This window comes from Suricata suricatta, chromosome 4, assembly GCF_006229205.1.
Source record: "Suricata suricatta isolate VVHF042 chromosome 4, meerkat_22Aug2017_6uvM2_HiC, whole genome shotgun sequence".
Lineage (NCBI taxonomy): Eukaryota > Metazoa > Chordata > Mammalia > Carnivora > Herpestidae > Suricata > Suricata suricatta.
The window spans coordinates 130,625,211-130,649,950 of record NC_043703.1 but is presented as its reverse complement, the minus strand read 5'-3'; the positions used below and the strand labels follow the sequence as shown (position 1 = coordinate 130,649,950).

The 24,740-nt window shown below is 41.3% G+C and overlaps 1 protein-coding gene and 1 pseudogene across 1 annotated transcript in view; both read right to left on the bottom strand.

Annotated features, from left to right (window-relative positions):
* Nucleotides 1-101, bottom strand: LOC115290856 (annotated as a pseudogene).
* A 6,649-nt stretch (nucleotides 102-6,750) lies between these two features.
* Nucleotides 6,751-24,740, bottom strand: part of NPHP1 (nephrocystin 1) — a 56,827-nt gene continuing 38,837 nt past the window's right edge. Inside the window, exons 15-20 of the mRNA XM_029937845.1 lie at nucleotides 23,708-23,784; nucleotides 22,674-22,773; nucleotides 14,583-14,695; nucleotides 12,257-12,330; nucleotides 8,849-8,893; nucleotides 6,751-7,209 (exon numbers count right to left, since the gene is read on the bottom strand). Of these exons, the coding sequence (XP_029793705.1) occupies nucleotides 6,937-7,209; nucleotides 8,849-8,893; nucleotides 12,257-12,330; nucleotides 14,583-14,695; nucleotides 22,674-22,773; nucleotides 23,708-23,784 (682 nt within the window). The 3' untranslated portion in view covers nucleotides 6,751-6,936. The remainder of the gene's footprint in view (nucleotides 7,210-8,848; nucleotides 8,894-12,256; nucleotides 12,331-14,582; nucleotides 14,696-22,673; nucleotides 22,774-23,707; nucleotides 23,785-24,740) is intronic.

Sequence of the window (24,740 nt, the reverse complement as noted above, 5' to 3'; positions counted from 1 at the left end):
TGGGGATATTGGCTTTGGTATACAAATGCCTTGGATTACAAGTATGTTGCTGATAAGAACAGATCCTACACTTGATCTAAGCCAAAAGGCCGAGAAGCAATTACAAGTATGTTTCTGGAACAAATTATGCTCTCAAACCAAGGTCTTACTGTATTTATGTTCCCACTAACAATATGGGCAAGTACTGTAATTACAAGTTGCTTGTAATTGATGTTTGCATGTAATTATAACACACTTGGGGTTGCATTTTTCTACCCCTTGGTTTCTTTTTTTTAAATTATGGTTTATTTTTCTTTTGAGAGGGGGAGGGGCAGAGAGAAACACACACACAGAATCTGAAGCAGGCTCCAGGCTTTGGGCTGTCAGCACAGAACCTGATGCAGGGCTCATACCCATGAACCATGAGATTATGACCTGAGCTGAAGTCGGACGCTTAATTGACTGAGCCACCCAGACACCCACCATTCCATGCCTTTACTTTCAACTTACTTTTATAACTATATTTACATTTTTTTTCTGGGGTTATGCTTTAGTTGGGTCTTTTTTCTTTTAAAATTCATCCTGGAGTTTGCTGCCTTTGGTGTGTTTAGAATATTTAGACTGCATGTAATTACTGATAGATGTTTGGATTTAGGTCTACCATTTTATTTTTGTTTTTCGTTTGCTCTGTGTTTCATTTCTTTGTTTCCTCTGTCCTACATTCTTTTGTATTTTTGGAATATTTTTATTGGCCACTTTGGCTCATGTATTGAGTTTTGACTATGCCTCTTTACTGTTTGTTTAGAAGTCTGCCCAGGAATTACAACATTTGCAGTTAACTTTCTGGTCTACTCAGATTTAATATTTCGCCACTTCCAGTGGAATGCAGAAACCTTACGACCACGTAAGTGCTTTTACCCTTTTGTTTTCCCATCACATTGTTGTGTGTACTGTATACACATAAATTCAAACCCCACCAGATAATCCTATGACTTTTGCTTTCAACCACCACCCATATTTTAAAGAACTTAAGAGGAAAAAATGGAGTCCATTCCTTAAATGGTTTCATTTTGGTTATTAGAGTTTTAATTCCCCAAACTTCAATTCCACTCTTTTTGTATTGTCTGTTACTCCATAGAGACTATCTTTCTATTGTTTTCAAGATCTGCCCGTATTTATTGGAGCATGATTAGAATAGCTGCTTTAAGTTCTCAATTTTAGCTCTTGGGTCACCTCAGATTTCCTCTTGATGGTCCTTTTGTCCTTTTCCTTGAGAGATGTGGATAATTTCCTGGGTCTCCAAATATCATGTAATTTTGGATTATTAGGACATTGTTAATATTGTTATGCCATTGCAGGTCCTGTTTAAGTCCTGTAAGAACATTGATTCACTTGTTTTATCAGGCAAATGCCTGGTTAGCTTCAGGTTGTAAGCACTGAACAGTGTCAGTTCCATTTTTAAGGATTTGCGGTGCTATCACAATCTGCTTGGTGTATGTGTGCTGCTCTGGGACCTGGGACAAGTCTGGGACCCTGGAGCTCAGTTCTAAACCCTTTGGGATGCTGTGTAGGGTCCATTTTCAGGTGAGCTCAGGCATTCATACACCATTTTAGGGAATCATTTTAGGGAGTTGGGATAAAAGGGTGTGTGTGTGTGTGTGTGTGTGTGTGTGTGTGTGTGTGTGTGTGTAAGCGGTGTTCCTCTAGAAGCGGGAGAGGAATAAAGCTACCAGGAGAAAAGTAGATGGATGCTGGGCAGCAAAAATGCCAGCGGCCACTGCAACAGCTTTCTGCTGCAGAAAAAGGGGCACAGACAGCTTTCCCCCTTTATGTTGCCGGGACACACGTGTCCCACTGGCTCTAGTCTCTTGATTCAGGCACAGCCCGACTGCAGCTACTGCCTCTACAAGTCAAGGTCACCTTGACTCTCAAATCAGGGAGATAAAACGCACACACCGAGAGGCCCAAGCTTGGGAGGAGGGTGTGGTTCACGCCGTTTTCGAGGCCATCAGGCAGAATAGAGTCTGGCTTCCAGTGTCTCTGGTGTCTGAGCAGGCGCCAAACATTTCAGGCCCAAAGGGTAGCTTCAAGGAAAGAGGAGAGACTTAATAGTATTATGTTTAGGTCATCCAGAGACACCTACCTGGAGGAGAGCTCAGAAAGCTTGGAGCCGTTTTCTGCTATCCCCCAAGGTAGCCTCTCCGAAAGGACAAAGGTCTGCAAAGTGAAACTTTGCCAGCAAAGTCTGACACAAGTGACCGGGTTAAGGTCCAGTCTGTCTCCAGGACATGAGAAATGGGCTAAGCAATAGACACACGATCAAAGTCCTGAATTTGAGCTGTATTCCAGGCGTGATTTTCGTTTTCTATTGCTGTCTGCATACGGACGTGCATCTCAACTGATGCGTCAGTGTGGAGTCATAAAGCCCGAGGCCTCCAGTTTCCTACAAGGACTCATGTCTTCACTGGAGGCTCCACCCACCCTCTGCATCCAAATCCGGTGGTGAGTCTGGGTGCTGAGAGATACAAGGTTATCAGATCCATGTGTTCCTGTGTTTCGGAGGGAAGGGTGGGAGTTCAGATAGTGGGGCATACATCCAAACATGGGTGGGAAGCTAGTTGGTCCCCAAGGGGAGTTGAGGAGAGAGGGTGCAGATAAGGAGAAATCACTACACCCACTGCTTACTCTCGCCCGCTGCAGCACCGTTAGCTTTCCAGGCCTCGGGGGGGGGGGGGCTGGAAGGCACGTAGAGTGGCAACAACAAAACCTCTTCTAACAGTCTGCGCTCTTCCTCTGTGGTTCCTGGGTTGACTGCTGTCCACCTCACACATAGTAAGTTAGGACAGGAATTATGTGAGGGCCGCTCCCCCTGTGTCTTCAAAGCCTACTATGCTGGGCCCGGAGCATAGTAGGTGCTCAGTGAATACATGCTGAATGAATAGAGGAATGGACAATGATAAACTCATGCATGGTGCCTTAAGCAGGTGGGCTTGGTCTTCGATTCTCTGCTTTGAGCAAAGAGAGCACAGAGCAGCTAGGGGACAGCTCGCTCTGATCGCCTCCACGCCCGAGAGAACCTCCCAACTTGGAATGCTTCACATGAGAGGAAGCGAGAGGAAGTGGGGCCAGTTCACGGCAAAGGATATCCTCTAATGCAGCAAACTGACAAAGCCTTCGGCTGCTGGGTGACACTGCCAGCTCCCTCCCTCTCCTGATGGGATTCCCAGATGCTACCGGGTTGGCAAGTTAAACCTGCTGTGTTTGTGTGTGGTATTATATATTTCAAATGGTTCCTTGTGAGTTGTTCTGGCCTCATCCCTGGCACCTAAAAAGCACTCAAGACTAGGAAGTACCTGCTCGTTGGCACGTACCCCGTCCCCTCACCATCCTGCCCATGAGGGGATCGAAACATTCTTCACCTCCAGCGCATCTGATGGATATGACATCCAATCAATTACAAGAGGCTGGGAGGTTGGGGAGGAGAGGGCCATGTAGTTTCCAGGTTCAAGTCCCCTCCCTGCCGCCATCGGTTCTGCCGTGGGGAGTCCTCCTGGCCTCACAGGAAGGCAGCACATTCTGGGTCACTCTGCAAAGGCCTGCTGGCCACCCTGTTGCTCCTCCCCCACCAAGGCACTTACAATTAATTCAGCGTTGCCAAGTCACACTTCTTGAAACAGACCCCAGGACTCATTTCCAGGATGGTTTTGGCTGCCTGACAACCTTTTCCTGTTTTGGAAGTAGAAAGTGACATTAAAAAAGCCAGGGAGGTTTCATTGTTTTTTTTTTGTATTTTTTTTTAAAGGTTCCATTGACCGAAGAGAGAATGTGGAGGCTCTTAATGGCAGAGATGTGCTCGCTTGAGGAACTGTCTTCTCCTCGTAGACTGCCTTCTTGCCTTGCTTTTCAGCTTAATCATTTCTGAAACTCTCTTCTCTCATGTTCCCATACTTCTCTCATGTGTCAGGAACTATGCAGTTGCCCCCATTTGTTAATCATGACACATTGCAAATGAACACGGAAGATGGCCTGAAAACATCTAGTAAAGAAAGCTTGGGCTCTTCATGGGTACATTCACAGAAAGGAATCCACCAGCAATATTTTCTTTCATTCAAAATGTCCATCTGGCCTAATGCTGAGTGATTAAAAAAACAAACCAGTAGAATAAGGCATTAAGGATTCTACAAAAAAAATGACCTTCACAAGGGCGAGTGACATGGTTGCATGTATCTTCAAACAAGACGGCAGGGGCCTAAGAGGGGGCAGCTCAGTGACAGAATGGGGAAAAGTCCCTGCACACACTTTCACTACTTGCATTTGGGAAGGCGGAAACCCTTTTCCCTTCAAGCAGGAGCTGGGAAGGGCCTCGGTCCCTGAGAGAGGGAGCCAGCGGCTGGGGAAGAGGTGGGGCCACTGCGTCAGGATGGCCATATGAGCGGCGTCTGGACATTCAGCTGCCCACATGGCACAGAGGGCAGAGGGAGAGAAGCTCCAGGAAATAGCTCTTGTAGATATAGTAAAAGCTCCTTTTCACGGTCAAGTTCCCTTGTCAGATTTGTGGCTGGAAACCCTTTCATACCATGTTCATTTCTGAGATGAAGGCCCAAGGGGAGGTTAGGGGTTGAGGGCAAGTTAAGTACGATGATGCCAAGGAGTTTCAGAATATGATGGATCTCTACAAGTAAGGGCTTCTTTTAAGGCAGCGTGTGGCCTGAAAAAGTACCGCAGTTGGTCCTCTGGCCATGTAGGTTAAACTCTAATTGGATCATATTTTTCTTCAAACAACATTCTCACATTTTTTTGCACATGCAACTCCTCAGTGTTTGTTCTGATGAGAGGAATATCTTAGGTTGCAGAAAATTATACATGACCTTTACTTGGTATATCGTCTGTGTTACTAGGCTCTGTCTTTGGACCAAGTGCTTCACCTGCCTGGCCTCTTTCTTCAGCAGTAATACAGAAACAACTCAGTACCTACCTCCCATAGTGGCTGCAGGGACTAACCTAGTTAACTGGGGACTAACCTAGTTGACTGCGGACTTGCATGGGAGGTACTCAATAAATGCCAGCTGTACTATCCCCAATAACAGTGAAGGTTTGGGACAATTCACCGGTAGCTACAAGTTTATTTGAATGCAAAAAATCTTCGTTCTATGACATAGGGGTAGGTTGACTCATTCCTCAAAGCCTGAAAGGTTTTTGATTTTTTGTTTTTGAAAGAGCACTAATATGGGCTTAAAAAGGCAAAACTAGATCCTACTTTTATTTCTAATTAGGATAAATTGCATTCAAATAGTAGACTGAATCGAATGATTCATAGCATAATTTTCTCTGATTCCTCCTTCATTTCACAACATAACTTTTATTAGCGATAATCATACATTTATATATTCTGGATACTAGACTCGTATCAGATGTATGATTTATAATTATCTTCTCCCATTCTGCGGACTGTATTTTCATTTTCTTTTTTAAAATAATTTATTTTTTTTCATCATGTTAAGTATACTCTTTAATCTCCATCTCCTATTTCCACCAGCTCCCCACTATGGTTACCATCATTTCGTTTCCTATAGTTGTCTGTCTCTTGGTTTCTCTTTTTTTCTTCTCACTCATTTGTTTTCTTAAATTCCACATATGAGTGAAATCATATGGTATTTGTTTTTCCTCTATTTCCCTCAGCATTATGCTCTCTAGATCCATTCATGTTGTTGCAAATGGCAAGATTTTGTTTTTTATGGCTGAATAATACTCCAATATATATAATCTTTTATATATATATATATATATATATATACATCTTTTTTTAAATGTTTATTTATTTTTGAGAGAGAGAGACTGAGCACAAGCAGAGGAGAGGCAGAGAGAAGGAGACACAGAATCCGAAGCAGGCTCCAGACTCTGAGCTGTCCTCACAGACCCCAATGTGGGGCTCAAACTCATGAACTGTGAGATCATGACCTGAGCCAAAGTCAGACTCTTAACTGACTGAGCTACCCAGGTGCCCCCGCACATCTTCTTTATCCATTCATCCATCAATGGACACTTGGGCGCTTACGCAATTTGGCTATTGTGAATAATGCTGCAATAAACATGGGGTGCATGTATCCCTTCAAATTAGTGTTTTTGTATTCTTAGGGAAATCCACAGTAGTAGAATTACTAGATAGTAGGGTAGTTATGTTTTTAATTTTTTTAGGAATCTGCATACTGTTTTCACAGTGGCTGTACCAGTTTGCATTTCCATCAACAATGCATGAGGCTTCCTTTTTCTCCACATCCTCACCCACACTTGTTTCTTGTGTTTTTGATTTTAGCCATTCTGACAGATGTGACATGATATGTGACATGACATCACAGTTTTGATTTGCATTTCCCTGATGATCAGTGATGTTGAGCATCTTTTCAAGTGTCTGTTCTCCCTTCTTGGGAGAAATGTATGTTCATGTCTTCTGCCCATTTTTGAATTGGATTACTTATTTTGGGGGTATTGAGTTGTATCAGTCCTTCATATGTTTTGGATACTAACCCTTTATCGGATATGTCATTTGCAAATATCTTCTCCCATTCAGCAGGCTTTTAGTTTTGTTGCTTCCTTCACTATGCAGAAGCTTTTTATTTTGATGTAGTCCCAATATCTTATTTGTATTTTCATTTTCTTTGATGATCATAAATTTAGCTTTTGATAAAATCTTGCTTTTATACAAATCTATAGATGGATACAGTCAACTTAGTTGGTTATTGAAAAAAAGTTCTCCAAATTTTGATAACACTATTTCCTTATGAAATGTATTTTATTGTACCAATACACATTCAAATTCTCAGATAAGTATTTTTTATACAATGTGGTCTGTACAAAAAAAGAATAGAGCCTAAGTTACAATGGAACGGTTACTTTGGGTCTGTCATTTCATTCAAGTATCGAGGAGGGTGGGAAGCTGAGGGTCAAGGGCCACCATTGTCAGGCTGTGTTCTTTCTTATTTCACCCAAGAAGTCATAGGTCTGCTCTGAAATGTCAAAAGGTTCGTGGACTCCATGTGGCGAAAGCAGAGCTTGCAGACCACCCTCGCCGCCTTGGTTTTGCTTTAGGAAGTCCGTGATAACCTTCCACCGGGCGGCCTCTGTCTCCTCTTCTGCCCACCTGTACGGGGGCAGGGCTGTGGAGTGCAGAAGAGGTACCACACAGTCGTGGTACACCAGGAGAAACATGGCCTTCAGGAACTCTCTGTCTCTCTGGGAAAACACCACCACCAGAAAGAAATAACTGTGAGTGGATCTACATCAGTACTTTTTAAGTGTTAAATTCTATGAAGTCTGTAAACTAAAATCCACCTAAGGGGTGGGATGGAGGGTGCCATTAGTGCCTGGCAAGTAATGGGCTCTGAACCAGCCACTCAGTGGGGAAACTGAACTCTGAAATGAAAGCAAGCAAGAGTCACCGTGGAGTAGAGATAAGTTGTTCTTCCTGAGAGTCTGTGGGTGACTCTTTAAGACCAGGGTGTCTCCTAAGCCCCACTGAGGGTGCCCCACACATGCCATCAAGGACGCTGGGGTGCTGAAATCTAATTCTGGTGATAAGGGTATGGTTCCAGGACAACACAACTAGAACACAATGGCAAGGTAGCTGTATCCACTTAATTAGGTTATAGCATATCAGAGACAATGTTAAGTTGTTATAAAAGAAGGGCAGCATGAAATCCAGAGAAAGGAGACCCAAGGAGTAAGAATGTGCAGACCCTCCCCAGTAACGAGAGTACTGCGGTCCTAACCAGTCAACCCTGACAATGGCAGGCTGGGTAGGACTCTCAGGGAGCATGGCCATCGGAAGGGGGAGATAATGTACACAACAGACCTGCACATAGATATGGTTCCTCCAAGCAACCATGTGTGCGGGCAATTTCTGCAGGCCTGAGGCCCAGTGCCTTGTCCAGAATGCTGTCTTAGAAAAGCATTAAATCTGCCAATTTTAGCAAAGGTCAAGTGTAGATGGAACTGGTCAAAGGGAAGCTCAAATATGGACACAATACACTTTACGATACACGTAGTATATGTATATGTATATATCATATATATAGCATATGTATTATATACATTATACATATAGTATATATTGTGTAAAAGACAGGTTAACATTTTTTAGGATTTTTACTTTGTTTGTTCTCCCATGGTCCTTGTGGATAGTTAACACTTTAGACTTGAAGTACAGAAACCATGGACCATGAGCCAAGTGCGGCCTCTGTTTGTTAATAAAGTTTTATAGAAACCCAGCCCCACTCAGATGTTTACACGTAGTCTGCAGGTGTCTTTGTGCTGCACTGGCAGAGTGGGGTACTGCAACAGAGACCTTACGGCCTGTGAAGCCAGACATACCTACTACATGGCTCTTTACAGAAAACATTTGTCAGCCCTGGATTGGAGGAGTGACGCCACTGCTCACCGAGGAAAACACGTTCTGTTTGGTAATCACCAAGTTTCTATGGTAATGGAAGCACGAGCCATGCAGTTTTTAAATGTATGATATAGCTTAGGCCAATTTTCTTCTCCCTTTTCCTTACGTGATATGAACTTTGAGAGCTAGAAGAATTTTTTTAAATACGAAAAATCTGATAGCCAACTGGAGACTTTGTTTAGAAACATCTCAAATAACACTCACCGATCTGAAATGATTGCTTTGATCAAGGGTTTCTTTCCACATGAGGAATTGCTCACCTGTACCCTTCTTAGAACATGTCTTTGCAACCACGATGACACAGTTTAATAGGTGAGGAGGGATTAGGACTCTGGCTACTCTGGTTAAGACGGGCATTATTAGCATGTGTAAGCAAGCAGCGAGCATTGCAAATGTTCAGTTCAGCGTGGAAAATTGCATTACCTTCTCTGATCTTTTTAATGTGCTTTCTTTCTCAGCCCACGAACTCTAAAAAGTAAATCAAAGTATCATATTAATCTGAGTATTCACAAGCCTTTGTCACACTTATACAACTTCATGGTAACTAAATGTGTGAACAGGGTTAAAAACGCTGTACGGACCCTACATGGGCGAGAAGCGGGTCTGTAGGCACCTACTGCTAACGAGCCAGAGCCAGACTGACCAGGTGGTGAAAGATACCTCAGAAGCACAATGATTCTTACAAGTTGAAACTAATTTAAGAGCAGAATCAGTGAAACACTAACACATCCTTGCAAAATGCATAAACATCGCACCTGAACAAGAACATACTATGAAGGTTTTAAGTTCAGACAGCAGCGAAAATAGAAAACTCTGCCAAATACCATACTTCTCGGCAGTTCTGTCTGCCATGATGATGACGGGGATCAGAAGGAGCTAAAATGAGGCACAGCTTTGCAAGTAAGCACTCCAATCTGTCCACAAAGCTTCGTACAAGCTTCTTTAAAGAAGTAAAAAACCCAGAGCTTAATTAATCCCACAGACACGTGACTTGAAGACTTTCTCAGTGCTGGTTCTAGGCAACCTGTGAGCAAGGGGGATGTGCCTGTTCTCGTGGCTGCTTATTCCCAGCCTCTGCTTCATGCCTGTTTGCAGGTATTCTCCTGCTGATGCCTGATTTCATGGATTTCCTTGAAAGCATCAACCCTTTCTTCAGTAGGGAGGCCCTGGGGTGGATATGACATGATGGCACCAAGAACGAGATTCTCCATGAAATGAAAGAGAAGTTTCCTACCAAGAGACCACAGGCTGTGCCCCTAATGAGCCAGGTCTTGGAAAGGTCGTATTTACCAGGACCTGTTACCATGAATGGCCAGTTATTACCACGGAAGAACCACCTGAGCCTGGGGTCCATCACCCTCACTGACTGCTGCACCTGCAGGTCCTAGAGAGTTTGAAGAGGACCCTTAGAGAGCCAGCGTGCTTTATTAAACAGGCCAGGTGTTATTATTATTATTAAAATACCAACAACAAACTAAACTTGGCTACGTTGATACTTAGAGGTTCCCACACTTCATAATGCGAATCTTAAAAGGTATCTGGCTTCACGTGACTATCACTTAGCAACTTTAGACTTATTGTCAGGAAAAACGTGCCTGTTGTTAGTTGTGTAAAGGTCCCATCTCTTTTTGCACTGAGTTACCAGCAAGCAGTAGGGTGTTTCACTTACAGTAAGTCAGTGGCAAACAGCAAGTGTGTGGAGGGTCATACTATATACCAAGGCCCACTTCTTCCTTCTGGAGCAAGAAGAAGATGCCAACTCCCAGCTCTCTTGAAGTTAAGTGGGGCCATGTGATGGGTTCTGGCCAATGAAACACGAGTGAAATGGCCTCTGCCACTTCAGGGCACAGGTGGTGGAAAGGCCAAGGGCAATCCTCTATTCTCTCTTTTCCTGCAGGTGCAACTGGCAACAGAGGAAGCGGCTTATCCCAGATGATGCTATGAGAAAAGAGCCTCCAACAGCCTACACCCTTGGGTGACTACCTTGCGTCTTCCACTGCTCCCTGCTGGACAGGTACCACAGGGGAGGAAGAAACCTGTGTCAGCTACCGCTGCACAGCCTGGTGATCCTAAGTCATATGGTATGCCGTGAAGACACGACTCAAGAGGGTAGGAATAAACCACTCTTTTTTATTTTTATTATTTAACTCATGATCCAAAGGTAATCAGTATTGCTTTTCTAGAGTAAATTCTTCCAGATAGTTTTACAGGCAGATATTTAAATGTAAATATATATATATTTAAATACCCTTATTACAACTCAAATGTTTTTTTTTTAAATTTTTCACTTAACAATGTGTCTGAACAACCTTACGTGCGTGTCTTTCCTTGGGCCTGGTGGCATATTTGGACACGCCCCAGGCTGGCCTGCAGGGCGCTTCTCTGAGCTAAACTGCTCATCAGGAAATGCAGAATTTAGACTAGATCAGCCCTAATGTTCCATCCTAACTCCATGGCCCGGATTCCATGACTGCTACACACCTAGACAAGTATGCCAGCGCCCTGCACAGTGTCTTCGCCACAGTGCACTCTCGTAAAATATTTGTTCATAGAATCGATGTACCTGTGCTCTGTATAATGAATAAATATTATGATACTCATGACTTTTTAGGGGAAAAAAGAGAAATTCTGCATTCTCTAATGATAGGGCCAACTGAACTTGTCTGAAATTACAGATAATCATACACCATGAATGTTTTCTTAAGTCTTTTTGCTGAAAACTCATTGTTACTGTGGACACCCCAAACCCAGCCAAACCATCACATGAGATCAGCTTCAAAGTCTAATAAAAATCTCGGGTGGTGAATGCTTCCTCCTTCCATTTCTGTCAGGCCTTATGGCCTCTGTCCTTATGGGTAGGAATCCCCTCCGAGCACAGCTCACCTCTCTCCTGCACGTGCACTTTTCCACCCTGGGTGTCAGGAGCCGGCCTGCAGCAGAGCCCTGCACAGTGACCTGCTGTCTACCACACACACTCTTCACTGGCATGTGAGGCTTAGACCGACCTTGCCCATCCACACACACATTTTACATGCCACACTGATCGCAAATAGAATATTCTCTGCTCCTTCGTGCTGATCCTTCTCCCTGTAATGTCTTCCCCTCCCATCTTGGCATGTCAAAATCCAACTTGGCCCCAGTTCTTTATTAGGTCTGTCTCACCAAGGACCTCTTCTGGAACAGGTTCCTGTCCTTCTTTGCTGCCCTCTTTAAATCTTCACGGACCTGGATTACACAGTGGCACCTATCATGTTATCTGAGTGGCACTTATCATCTTATCTGAGTACTGTCTTCTAAGGGACTCCTAATACTTGTTAACTCTGATAACATTAAGTGAAACTTTATGAAACTGCCATTTTGGAAAGCCAAAAAATGGCCCCAAATTCAAGATTTCAGATGGTTCAAATCATGCCCATTCCTATTTCACATAGCAGGCAGCGTACATTGAATTAAAATAAAAATGACACGCATGCCTTGATTCTCCTCTGAAAACTCAGTCGATTTATCTAACAAATCATTTTGGAGTTTTGCTCTTAGGACACGATCAGTGGCCATCGTAAGTCAAGGAACAAACCACAGGCAAGAGACTGCAGCGGTATGCACAGCAAGCACTCCCCTGCTCTCTGGGTCAGGGGAGGAAGCCTGGGGAAGTAGCATTCATACTGAGGAAGGATGAGACCAAGGTAGCTAGGCAATGGACAGGGACTGAGAGACATTGTCCAAATAGGAAAAAAAAACCCTAGGGCAGGTGTCAGAACTCACTAACGCGCGTGCGGTGTGTTCCACTGCGTTTAGAACCCATCAGGTTTCCATCGTGATTCATGTACCCACCCTGAGTGCGTCCATCATGTCGGGCTGCTCCAAGAGCTTGGGGAAGGTGGCCAGCACTGGGTTACTAATTAAGTCTGAAGTACAAAAGAACAGAAAGGATTTTATATAAACTTTATCCAATGTATTTGACTGCAATAGACATATAAACAATCATTCAGATGAAAACTACTGTGCCACATGATTTGTTGATAACACATTCTACACACTTTAGCCTCCAGGAGGGCTCAAAGCTGTCGGCTCCGTCTGCTGCTATACCCATTCCCCAGGGAGTTCTGAAATGAGCCTTGTACCAAGTAGAGAGAGCTTTTAGGGTAGAAGTGGCTTTGAACAGAGTAAGATCAGAGAACAGTGTAAAATTTTGTTCTTCTTCCAATGCTGTTTTCTAACCTCTCTTTCCTTCTTATGATATAACTGTGGCATGGTGAAAGGAACTAGTTAGAGAATTTATACAACCCAACACCAAAAAAACAAATAATCCAATTCAATAATGGGAAAAAGACATAAACAGACATTTCTCCATAGAAGACATTAAATAGCCAACAGGTACATCAAGAGATGTTTAGTATAACCAGTCATCAGGGAAATGCAAATCAAAACTACAATGAGATACCACCTCACACCTGTCAGAATGGCTAAAATTAAAAACACAAGAAACAACAGCTACTGGAGAGGATGTGGAGAAAATGGAGCCCTCCTGCACTGTTGGTGGGAATGTAAACTGGTTCAGACACTCTGGAAAACAATATGGGGTTATTTCACAATATTAAAAATGGAATTATCATATGATCCAGCAATTACACTTACCCAAAGAATCCAAAAACACCGATTTGAAAAGATATATATGCCCCCATGTTTATTATAGCATTATTCATAATAGTCAAATTATGGAAGCAGCTCAGTGTCCATCAGTAGGTAAATAGATAAAGATATATATACATATATATACATGCACATACATATATATGTTGGAATATTATTGGAATATTATTTAGCCATAAAAAGAATGAAATCTTGCCATTTACAACAACATGGATGGACCTAAGGGTATAATGCTAAGTGAAATCAGTCAGAGAAAGATAAATACCATATGATTTCATTCATATGTGGAATTTTAAGAAACAAAACAGACCAAAACAGACAGAGGGAAAGAGAGAGAGAATTCTAAGCAAAATCCACTCTCCCCATGGAGCTCAATGCGGGGCTCGATTCCACAGCCCTGGGATCATGACCTGAGCAGAAATTAAGAGTTGGACCCTCAATCAAATGAGCCACCCAGGCACCCTGGCTTTCTTCCTTTAGAACGCGTATTTTAGAAGGCTGAAAAAGATGACTCATGTCATTTTGTGTTTGAAGTTTGTCCATCCACCAGGGGAGGGATGCTCAGCCTGTCTCATCCATCACCAGGCTCAGCATGGTGCCTGGCATTTAGGAGGCACTCAATACATATCTGCTTACTTATTTACTGAGTTCAAAGACTACTCATTAAAATTAAACTGTTTTTTAGAGGCAATTCTTATAACATATGTATATCTCTTTATAAGTTCAATCATGTGTGACAAGTTATTGATTTATTATTTATTATTTTTTAATGTTTTTATTTATTTTTGAGAGAGAGAGAGAGAGTGTGTGTCAGCAAGAGAGGTTCAGAGAGAGAGGATGACCCAGAATTCGAAAACAGGCTCCAGGCTTCGAGCGGTCAGCACAGAGCCTGACGCAGGGCTTGAACCCATGAACCATGAGATCATGACCTGAGCCAAAGTCAGACACTTAATGGACTGAGCCACCCAGGCGCCCCAAGTTACTGATTTTTTGAAATTATATTTTTAACATTTTACTGGGGAAAAGTTTCAAGCTTACAAAGAAGATCAAGAATAAAACAGAACATCTGAATACCTCTTTCCTGTATTCAATTGTAACTAGTCTGTTGATATTTAAACATTGTGCATTAAGAACCAGTTATTTTGGGTAATTTTGGTCTCTTCCCAAAAAGATGATGTACATACCAAACATGTGGTGAAAACAGATTATTCAAAACATTGAGGGAAAATGTGATTGTATCTGAGTTTTAGTATCTCAAATCTCCAGAATTTGTAATGTGAAAATATGTATATTATAAAGAATTAAATATATACTGAACTAACACAGGATATACACAGGTGCACAATGGAGTATGTTTTGCATGTGAAGTAATTTATTGACATTGATGCTACTGAAATATTTTATTCTGAATGCACCTTCCGATGCAGAAGATAAAAGTTGGCATAGGTCACATTTACTCAAAGCATGATGCATTACTGCACAGAAGGAAATTGCAAAGACCTCTTACCAGCACTTTGCATGCTCATCCTGTCTTTTAGGAGTACATCTCCAAGAATTTGGCGATGAAATATCAACAGGTGAATGGAACACATACTTCCAATTAATGTTTCAGGCAGTAAACTGTTAAAGAATAAAAACATATATTCATTAAACAAATCCCTACAATCTAACTTCTGGTGTTTTAAAAATATGTACTTACTACTTTAATGAACAGTTTCAAGTTTTGCTTAACATTTTTAAAGAAAAGTTCCACTATCAGTTGCCCATAGTAAACTTCAGAAAACTAACATTACACTTTCAAGCTTGAACTCTGTCTTGCCATTTTTGTGTTTCATTTCAGCATATATCCAGTCTTACTTACCTCAACCAACTCAACAACAGTCTCAACTTCTCACTACTGCTCTTCTCATATATACCCATGTTAAATGTTAAGTAAAAAAGAAAAGTCATCAATTATAAGCTTGGAAAGAAAGGGATTAGTCAACTACAAGTTTTGACAAAAGCCATGTGGCCACCCCTGCTGATCTCACGAATGAGAAGGAAACATGAAACATGATTTCAGACCATTCCGGCTGCCGGGTGGAATGTGGGAGGTGCGGCAGACCTGGGCTGAATTCTGACTTTGCTTCTTCCTAGCTATGTGACTCTGGGTTAACTAATTATCCTCCTTGTGTTTTCATTTTCTCACTTGTAGAATTCAGATAGTAATACCTTTATTTCAGAAGATTACCAAAAGGGTTAAAATGAGACAAATGTGACATGCTTAATGCAATGCCTGGTCCAAAGTAAGGGCTCAAAAACAGAAGAAATTTTCAATATTGATGTTACATTCATGTCAGCTTAAAATAGATTGTCATAACTTTAATATGTAATATGTATTTCCATGGTAACCACAAAGAAAAAAATCTATAGAATCTGCACAAAGGAAAAGGGAATCAAAATGTGTCACTAAAAAAAAAAAAATCAAATACAAAGGAAGGCTTTAAGGGAGAAAATGAGTGATAACCACTCCCCGCCCAAAGATGTAAAAAAACAAAAACAAAATGTCAATACTAAGTCCTTCCCTATCAGTGATTACTTTAAAAGGTGGAAGATTTATATGATCTGAAGAAAAACCAGAGTATCAGTGATTACTTTAAATATAAATAGATGAAACTCTCTAATAAAAAGACACGGATTGGCAGAACTAATAGAAAAACAGGCTCTAATTATATTCTGTCTACCATAGACTCACTTTAGATCTATAGATGTTCATAGGTTGAAAAGAATAGACAAAGATACTCATGCAAATAGTTAACAAAGGCGAACAGGAGTGGTTATATTAATATCAGAAAAAAACAGAATTTAAGCCAAAAAGAACTTAGATAAAGAAGGATATTATAGAATAAAAGGGTCAGTGCATCAAGAAGATATAACAATTATAAACATATGCAACAAACATTAGAGCTCCTAAATATACAAAGCAAGTATCAACAAACTGAAGAGAAAAATAGACAGGTCTACAACCATAGTAGGAGACTTTAATACACCACTTTCAATAAAAATAAAACAACCAGACAAAAGATCAACACGAAAATAGAAGATATAACACTGTAGACCAACTGAAATAAACACAGATATAGAACACTCTGCTCAGTGATAACAAAGTACATATTTTTCTCAAGTATGCATGGGACATTCTCCAGGACAGATCTTATGTTAGGCTACAATACAAATCTTAGTAATTTAAAGGACTGAAATCATACAAAGCACCTTTTCTGATCACAATGGAATGAAACTAGAAATTGATAGCAGAAGGAAAACTAGAAAATTTGTAAACATGTGGAGATTAACCATCACACTCTTAAGCAATCAATGGCTCAAAGAAGAACTCACACGGAAAATCAGAAAGTATCTTGAGACAGCTAAAATGAAAGCACATCATACCAAAACTTATGGGATGCAGTGAAAACAGTACAAAGCTGAGAGGGAAAATATATAGCTGTAAATGCTTAAATTAATTAAGAAGAAATTTCTTAAATCAACCACCTACCTTTAAACCTTAAAGAATTAGAAAAGAGAAATAAATGAAACCCAAAGGTAGCAACAGGAAAGAAATAATAAAGATTGGAGCAGGGATGAACAAAAAAGAGAAAAGAAAATAACAGAAAAATCAATGAAGCAAGAGTTGAGTTCTTTGGAAAGATCAACAAAATTGACAAACATTTAGCTAGAGGAGTAAGAAAAAAAAAGAAAAGATTCAAGTCACAAAATCAGAAATGAAAACAGATCCTACTACTGATTTTATAAAAATAAAAAAAGGATTATAAGACAGTACTATGAATAACAGTATATCCACAAGTTGGATAATCTAGATGAAAAGGACATATTCCTAGAACACACAGCTTACCCAGGCTGAATCAGGAATAAATAGAAAATCTGAGATTAAATCAATAATCAAAGACCTCCCAATGAATAAGGATCAGATGGCTTCACTGGTAACTTCTATCAAATATTAAAAAAAAATTAATACCTGTCCTTTTCAAACTCTTCCAAAAAACTGAAAAGGAAGGAGCACTTCCACACTCATTATCTGAAGGCAGCGTTATCCAGATACCAAAGTCGAGATACACAACTCTAGAGATCAATATCCCTGATGAATATTGATACAAAAATCCTCAACAAAAGCCTAGCAAACAGGATTCAACAGCATGCTGAAAGGTTTATACACTATGAACAAGTGGGGTTTGTTCCTGGAATGCCAGGGTGGGTCAACATTAAAAAGTCACTCAATACACTACACATTAACAGAATGAAAGAAAAACCCACATGATCTTCTCATCCGATGCTGAGAAAGAATTTGACAAAAGTCAGTACCTTTTCATAATAAAAACACTCAAGGATCCTAGGAATGGAAGAAAACTACTTCCACATAATAAAGGCCATATATGAAAATCCCACAGTTAACATCATATTCAATGGTGAAAGACCAAAAACATTTGCTCTAAGATCAGGAACAAGACACGGGTGCCTGCTTTCACCACTTTTATTCAACACAGCAGTGGAAGTCCTAGCTAGGGCCCCAGGCAAGAAAAGGGAATAAAAATTTCCAAATTGGAAAGGAAGAAGTCAAGTTATCTCTGTTCACAGACCACATGGTCTTATAAGTAGAAAACCCAAAAGATTCCGCAAAACACTTCAAATGAACAGATGCAGTTATAGGATATAAAATCAGCATACATAAATTAGTCATGTTTTCATACACTAACAATGAATAATTTGAAAAGAAAATTAAAACCAATTTCATATAAAACGGCATCAAAAAGAAGAAAATACTTATTAAAAATAGGAACAAAATTTCAGTATTATTGCATATTGAATTCAATAATAATAATCAGGACACGTGAGTGCTTTATAATCCTGACCCATGACTAAATGCTCACTGCGAATACACTGAGCACAAGAGCTAAACTTATAAGATAATGCCTTGAGTCCTTCTAAATACACATTTTCTAAATGTTATTTTTAGAAATACATGAACTCTGTCACTAAGCATAAAGAATGACCACATAGGAAATCTTGAAAACCTTGCAAACAATGTCCTCTCTCAAGGAGGAAAATATCTTTGGGCTTAAGAAGAACCACCCAAAGTTAAAAAAGAGATTTCAACTTTTTGTAAATTAGTCCTTTTGGTTTCTAGGGTAAGCATTTTAGCAGGAAGGCACATCAATCCCAGAGGTAACACTTGGGCTTCCAGCCTCTGGGAAGAGAACAGAATGAATGTAATCCGGATCGTGGTGCCAGAGCAGTGGATTCCCCAGGGGTAGCTGCATGGAATTTAATAAATATCCCTGACCACTTCCTAACCGATATATTTCTAGAAATATCCAAAAATGCAAGACAGGTTCTCTTACATTCATATAGAGCGTGTGGTCTACAAAGCTAGAAACTATTGTTTTCTGATCTTGCTACAATTCTGGTCTTGTATCTGACCTGGACTGCAAAGACTGGCCACAGAGGATCATCTAAGCTGATGCTACTACATGCCTTCTCAGTGTTTGCTGTGGCTCCTAAGGGTTGTTTCACATCCCGCCCTGTGGTCCATGGCCCTCGTGGGCAGTGTCTCAGCTGCGTGCCCAAACCATGTCTCATGCCAAAGAACAGCCATTGATTTTGCCAGAGGAAGGGGTGGACCCTTCCTTCCATTTTTCCCTCTCCTCCCCCGGAGCCGCCTGCTCTGTCTGGCTGGCATCACTTCCAGCCTGCCACAGAGACCTCCGTTCCTCCCATAGTGTGGGTACTCCTTTCCTTCGGGCACCTCCACACAACCTGAGGCAGTACTGCTGCACTTGATTAGTTCTCTTTAGGAAAATCCTCTTTTTCCCAAACCCAAGATGACCAGAAAGCTCTGAGCTACTAAGGTTGGCTAAGCTGAAGAAACAAAAATATACTTCTTTCTAATTTCACAGATATACCAGCAAATTCTGGTGGCAGCAGTGCAATGAACGTAATAACAGGGCCTGGGCTAGTAACACTATTATCTCATTTATTTTTAGGAACAATACAGTAGAAGTAAAAGAGAATAAAAGATGGGATATGTCAAAAAGGCAAAGACAAACAAGTTTATAGCAAATTTACACACATGCACACAGCCTGCTTCTACAGACTGGTATTGCTTGGTATTCCGAACTCATGCACTGGTAGTCTGGGTCTAAATTCAGGGCTTTCCCTCATCGGGGCCTTTGCCTTTCACCAAATCACATCAGGTTAAAGTCCATTGAAAAACAGCTCCAAAATTAGAATGGCAAGTCTTGGTGAAACTGAAGGATCTATTTGCTCCCTCTTTGCTCTCACGCCGAGAGGGTCACGATGATTACCGCTGTCTCCACAAAAGGAGTCCCATGGGCAGGATTCGGGTGCAGTTTCTTTGGTAAAGCAGGTGAGTCTACATTGATTAATTCGCAGTTTTGCTGACATCCAGAGGCACACACACAAGACTGCTGGCTGGTGAGAGGGCAGAATGAAGCTGACAGGCAAGGACACTGGGTAAAAATGGGCAGAAAGGCAAACTCTCACTGGGCTTCCCGACCGTGGGTCTGGGTGCTTTGTAGTGTGTCCCTAGGCATAATGTTAAAAGCCTCTGTCCTTTCTCCTTTAAGCAGGAGACTCTGGCTAAACAAAGGTGAAGTTCATTAAACGCGGGAGGGTGGGGACAGAAGTGGGATGCACCTTTGAAGGAGAAGAGGAGGGCTGCTGGCACTATTATTTGCCTTCCTCTCCCATCCGCTGAGAATGGCAGTCAGGGGAGGAAAGGGGCCTGAGGTGCATCGGTCCCGCCTCACAGGCTCAGAGCAGAGATGCCCCAAAGCTCCTATGCCGGTGCCCAGTCTCTCACCACAGACTCCCCAGCATGGCCCTTACACCACAGCCAGCGGTGGGGTCTCTGGATTCTCTGTGCCCACGGCCCGGTCTCTGTGAGAGTCGGCTGAGCCTGGCCCACACTTGACACTTGACATACCGGACATACATATTTCCGGATCATGCGGCGTGGAGTGGCAATTCAAGACAGTGCTCAGGTCCCTCTCTGGGATCTGGGAGCGGAGAAGAGCACACTCAGACAAGGGGGGACGGTAGGCTGGGAACAGCAGGAGAAGGAGCAGAGCTCCTGAGAAGTACACTTTTGTTCGAGCAGGAAGAGTTCTACTTTGACATTCTTTAGAAACATTTCTTGAAGCTCCTACTATGTGCTGAGAACAGACAAGCACCTTACTTCCTGGGGCCTGGAGGGCAAGGACTCAGGACTCTTCTTTGAGAACCAGCAAACAGAAGAACACTCACTGCTTTGGAAGCATGGGCCTGCCTACCTGACCCCTGCATCGCCCGGGCAGATCTGATCTCTAGATCGGAAAAAGTATCTTGGAACCAGGATTTGGGGCCAAAGCCACACTATTAAGAGCTGTACTTGAAAGATACGCTTGCGAGTACTTGGGGACCCTTGGAGACTTCCCAATGAGATGAGGAGTGGAAGGCCGACGCAGCAGGAAGAATGAAGCCAAACAGGATTTTGGCTTTTCTTTTACAAAGACTGCTACTGTGCTTTTTTTTTAAATCTTGAAAAATAACAATTTTCCAAGCAAAGTTGGGCCAAAAAAGGGAATCTATAGTCTCCATAAACATCCAGGGGGAGGAAAAAATCAAGAGAATGAATGATATCCATGAACACATTATTAATGGTTATTGAAAGATTTAACTGTCAATAGTAGAATTATAAAACACATTTCAGTATCAGATATGAGAACAAGGAATACTTAAACTTAGGGCATGATCCAGAATGAGAAAAGCAATAATTCAGAAGGCTATGCCAAATGTTCATCTATTACTCTGACTCTTGGTAATCAGCCAGTGTGAAGCAGGTCACGGTGGCGCAGGTCAACTTTATTAGCTTCTGTTCCCAGGCGCTGCTGTTCCCTTCCACCCTTCCTGTCTACCCTGTGCCCCCCATGTTAAGTTCCCTCTCTCCAGAGCTGCATATCTTCCAGTGTGTGCACCCTTCCAGTCCCTCAAAGCCTATTTCAACCCCCCCTCTGATCTTATCAGCTACATAGCACATCTTCATCTGAAAAGATTTTATGACATAGTACCATGCCTGGCATTATATTTGCATTTATCTAGATATATGATAAAAATAGTAAATAATTATAGCTAATACTTATTGTGTTTTAGCATATGCCATATATTATAAAAACAATCCAGGTGTTCCATTTACTTTCTTTTCATTAAACCTCATATAGCTTTATGGTGTTGATATTATTATGCCCATTTAAAAGATGTAGATATGGGGATCCTGAAAGAGAGGGTTAAGTGACTTGTCCAAGAGGTTACTGAGTTAGAAGGTGGAAGATCTGGGAACTGACGAGCATGTCAGCTCCCTGAAATAAGGGAAAGGGATTGAGAGCCCACTTGTTGTGATGGACACTGGGTAATGTATGGAATTGTTGAGTCACTGTATTGCACACCTGAAAATAATATAACACTGTAAGTTATATATTGATTATTTATATAATAAAAACCTAAAAAGAGCTCTATAAATCAATAAGAGAAAATTAATGAAAAATAAAAAAGCCTACCTGAAGAAAATGCAAATTAAAACCACCATGAGATACCATTATTTATTAAAATGGCAAAAATGAAAAAATTCATAATACCAAGAATATGAGTAATTGGGATTTTTGTACATTGCTGCTGAGAGTGTAAAATGCTATAGTCATTTTGGAAGAGTTTGGCAGCTTCTTATAAAGTTAAAAAGACACTGAGCAATCCTGTGCCTTGGTATTTATTCCTCTGAGAAATAAAGTGTGTGTCCACACACATAAACCTCACGTGCAAATATTTAGAGTAGCTTTATTCATAAATGCCCAAACTTAGAAACAACCCAGATGTCTATCAGTTAGTGACTGGATAAATGCATTATGGTGTATGTATCAAATGGAATATACTATTTAGAACAAAAAGGAACAAACTGCTAATACAAACTTCTAATAATAAGGGTGACTCTCAAATGCACTATGCTAGGCGAAGGAAGCCAGACTCAGAAGGCTGCACATTGTATGACTCCATCTGTATGACATTCTGGAAGAGCGAAACTGTTGGGAAAGAAAACAGTTGAGAGGCTGCGTGAGGCAAGACTAGGGAGCTGACCACAAAGGAGAGAGCTGTTCAGAGTGACGGGAAAATTCTCCGTCTTGGTTGTGGTGGTAGTTATATGAGAGTATACACTAGTCAAGACTCAAAGAACTAGAAACCAAAAACAGTAAATTTTATTGCATACAAATTAAACCTTAACTAACCTGACATTAAAAAAAGTTCCCTAATGATAAGACCAAGGATGGTAAGCCCTATTTAGCCAAGTTTCTATACTATTTCTGACCAAACGTCTCACTTGAGCTACTAGAAAACAAAAAGTAAGCTGATTTGAATTTTATTACCATTCCATTTCCCTACTGATCCTTGGCAGACAAATTAATGAGGAAAAAATACCGACAAAAGATCACCAAGCAGGAGAAGCCAAAAGTGAGATGCTCTACGAATTCAGAAGGACCTCAAGTGAGTGGGTACCAACCTTAGTAAGTTTCTTGATCTTCTGTTTGAAGATCGCAGTTTTACTAGGAGTTGAGGCTGCCTTCTCATTGTCATCATCTGATGGAAAACATTCCCATGTGCTTTAAAAAAAAAAAAGTCAACCTTTAAGTGCTTGGGATGGTGAGTATAATAAAACAAAGTACCTTTTATACTAAAGCAAAAATTTTTGGGTAATAAATAGTAGTTGTAAGAAAAGCAGGAGTCCCTCACATACCCTAAATGAGCTGCTGTAGAGAGAAAGCATGGTGTGGACGCCCCCCTCCCCCCCCCCTCCCCCCCACTGCTAATAGTACCTGACTGGACCCTGGAGCTGCCACTACATCAGAGGCTGGGACAGCATCATCGCTGCCAGGGCCCAAAGGGACAAAGAGAGTTTACAAAGCAAGTCTGACTCCAGGTAGAGCGTACTGCGTCCCGGCTCCCAGACCCCTTCCTGTTCCAAGAACAGGCGTTGCCCGGGCAGCAGCAATGCCATGTGGCCTAAGTCATGAAGCCAGGACAGGGAGGTCTGAGAAGTGAAGGGGGAGTTTCAAATCTGTCAGGAGCTGCCCGGGCAGCTGCAAGGACCTCTCCATTTTCCCATTATCTAGCACGGTGCCCAGTCAATGAATATATTTTTTAAAATGCTTGATATTTTTGAAAGGCAACCTGGCATGTTATGACCACAATTTGAAATGTCTACGTCTTTTAACCAACAATAAGGCAACCTCTGAATTAGCCTCTTTTATGAATTCTGTGGCAGTCACAAGTTATCAGTCAGGGTTCAATGAGAAGGCATTAATGAAGGGTCCTCACACTTTCTAATTTCCTACATTAGAGTCTCATATGTGCCACCAAGAAAATAGCACTTACTTAGATCAAAATGATTAGGACCTTACTATCAAATGACTTATTTTTTAAAGTGTGAACTCAAGTGAAGGATGCTATGCTTATTAGAACATAGCTCCCTTTGCTGATGCATCTTCTGTTTACTTTTTAAGGCGAGGAGAGAGAAGTGACACCTAAGAGCTATACCTCTTCTGGATACTGAAGGGTCCACTTCAACACCCTTCTCATAAGGAGTGCCACCATTCAAGAAGAGTTCATATGTTCTGCAAAAAACAGTAAGCCACATGTTTCCATTTTAAAACACTGTAGTTCATAGTGAAATATTCTTTAGGGCAGATAAATTCAGACATTTTATTTATCTCATTGCTAAGTGAGAATGAAAGTTGTTGATTCCTCTATGAAGTTTTATCTCAGTAAAGTTTCTTTTATTTTTTTTAAAATGTTTGTTTATTTTTGAGAGAGACAGAGAGAGAGAGAGAGAGAGAGAGAGAGAGACAAAGCATGAGCGGGGGAGGGGCAGAGAGAGGGAGACAACAGAATCCGAAGCAGCCTCCAGGCTCTGAGCTGTCAGCACTGGGCCCGACACGGGGCTCGAACCCACGAACTGTGAGATCATGACCTGAGCCGAACTCAGATGTTTAACTGACTGAGCCACCCAGGCGCCCCAAGTTTCTTTCTTAACTTTGAACTGTAGAAAATACATTTTTAAAAATTAAAATGAGAAAGATTAATTGATGCCATTAAAGTGCCTTGACTTTAATGATGTGTATTAATGAATGTATTAATGATATATTTTTAAGTGTATTTTTCAAATGTTTATATGGCATAGAAATGAAAAATTAAAAAAAAAAAAAACAAAAAAACAGAAGAATCCCTCCCTATCCTGTTCCCTTTAGTCTGGTAAGGCCTTTGTCCTACTTTTTTCTATGCAAATGCAAACAAATATATGCACACAGTAAATCTCAAAACAGACACGTTTCTCTTTAAGTTGCATACCACCTACGCGCAGAAAGTAGAAGTTAAAGGGCGGCACTGCCTCCCTAGTCCGCTCCTCAGAGGCAGCCCGCCCGCGTATGCACACATGCAGTTTTCCACGAATAAAAGTGGAGCCACAGCACACATACTACCCTGCAACGTGCTTCGTCCATATAATGATTTACATTCGAAATGTTGCAGAATCAATATGTAGGCTTCTACCTCATTTAGAAAAATAGCTGTG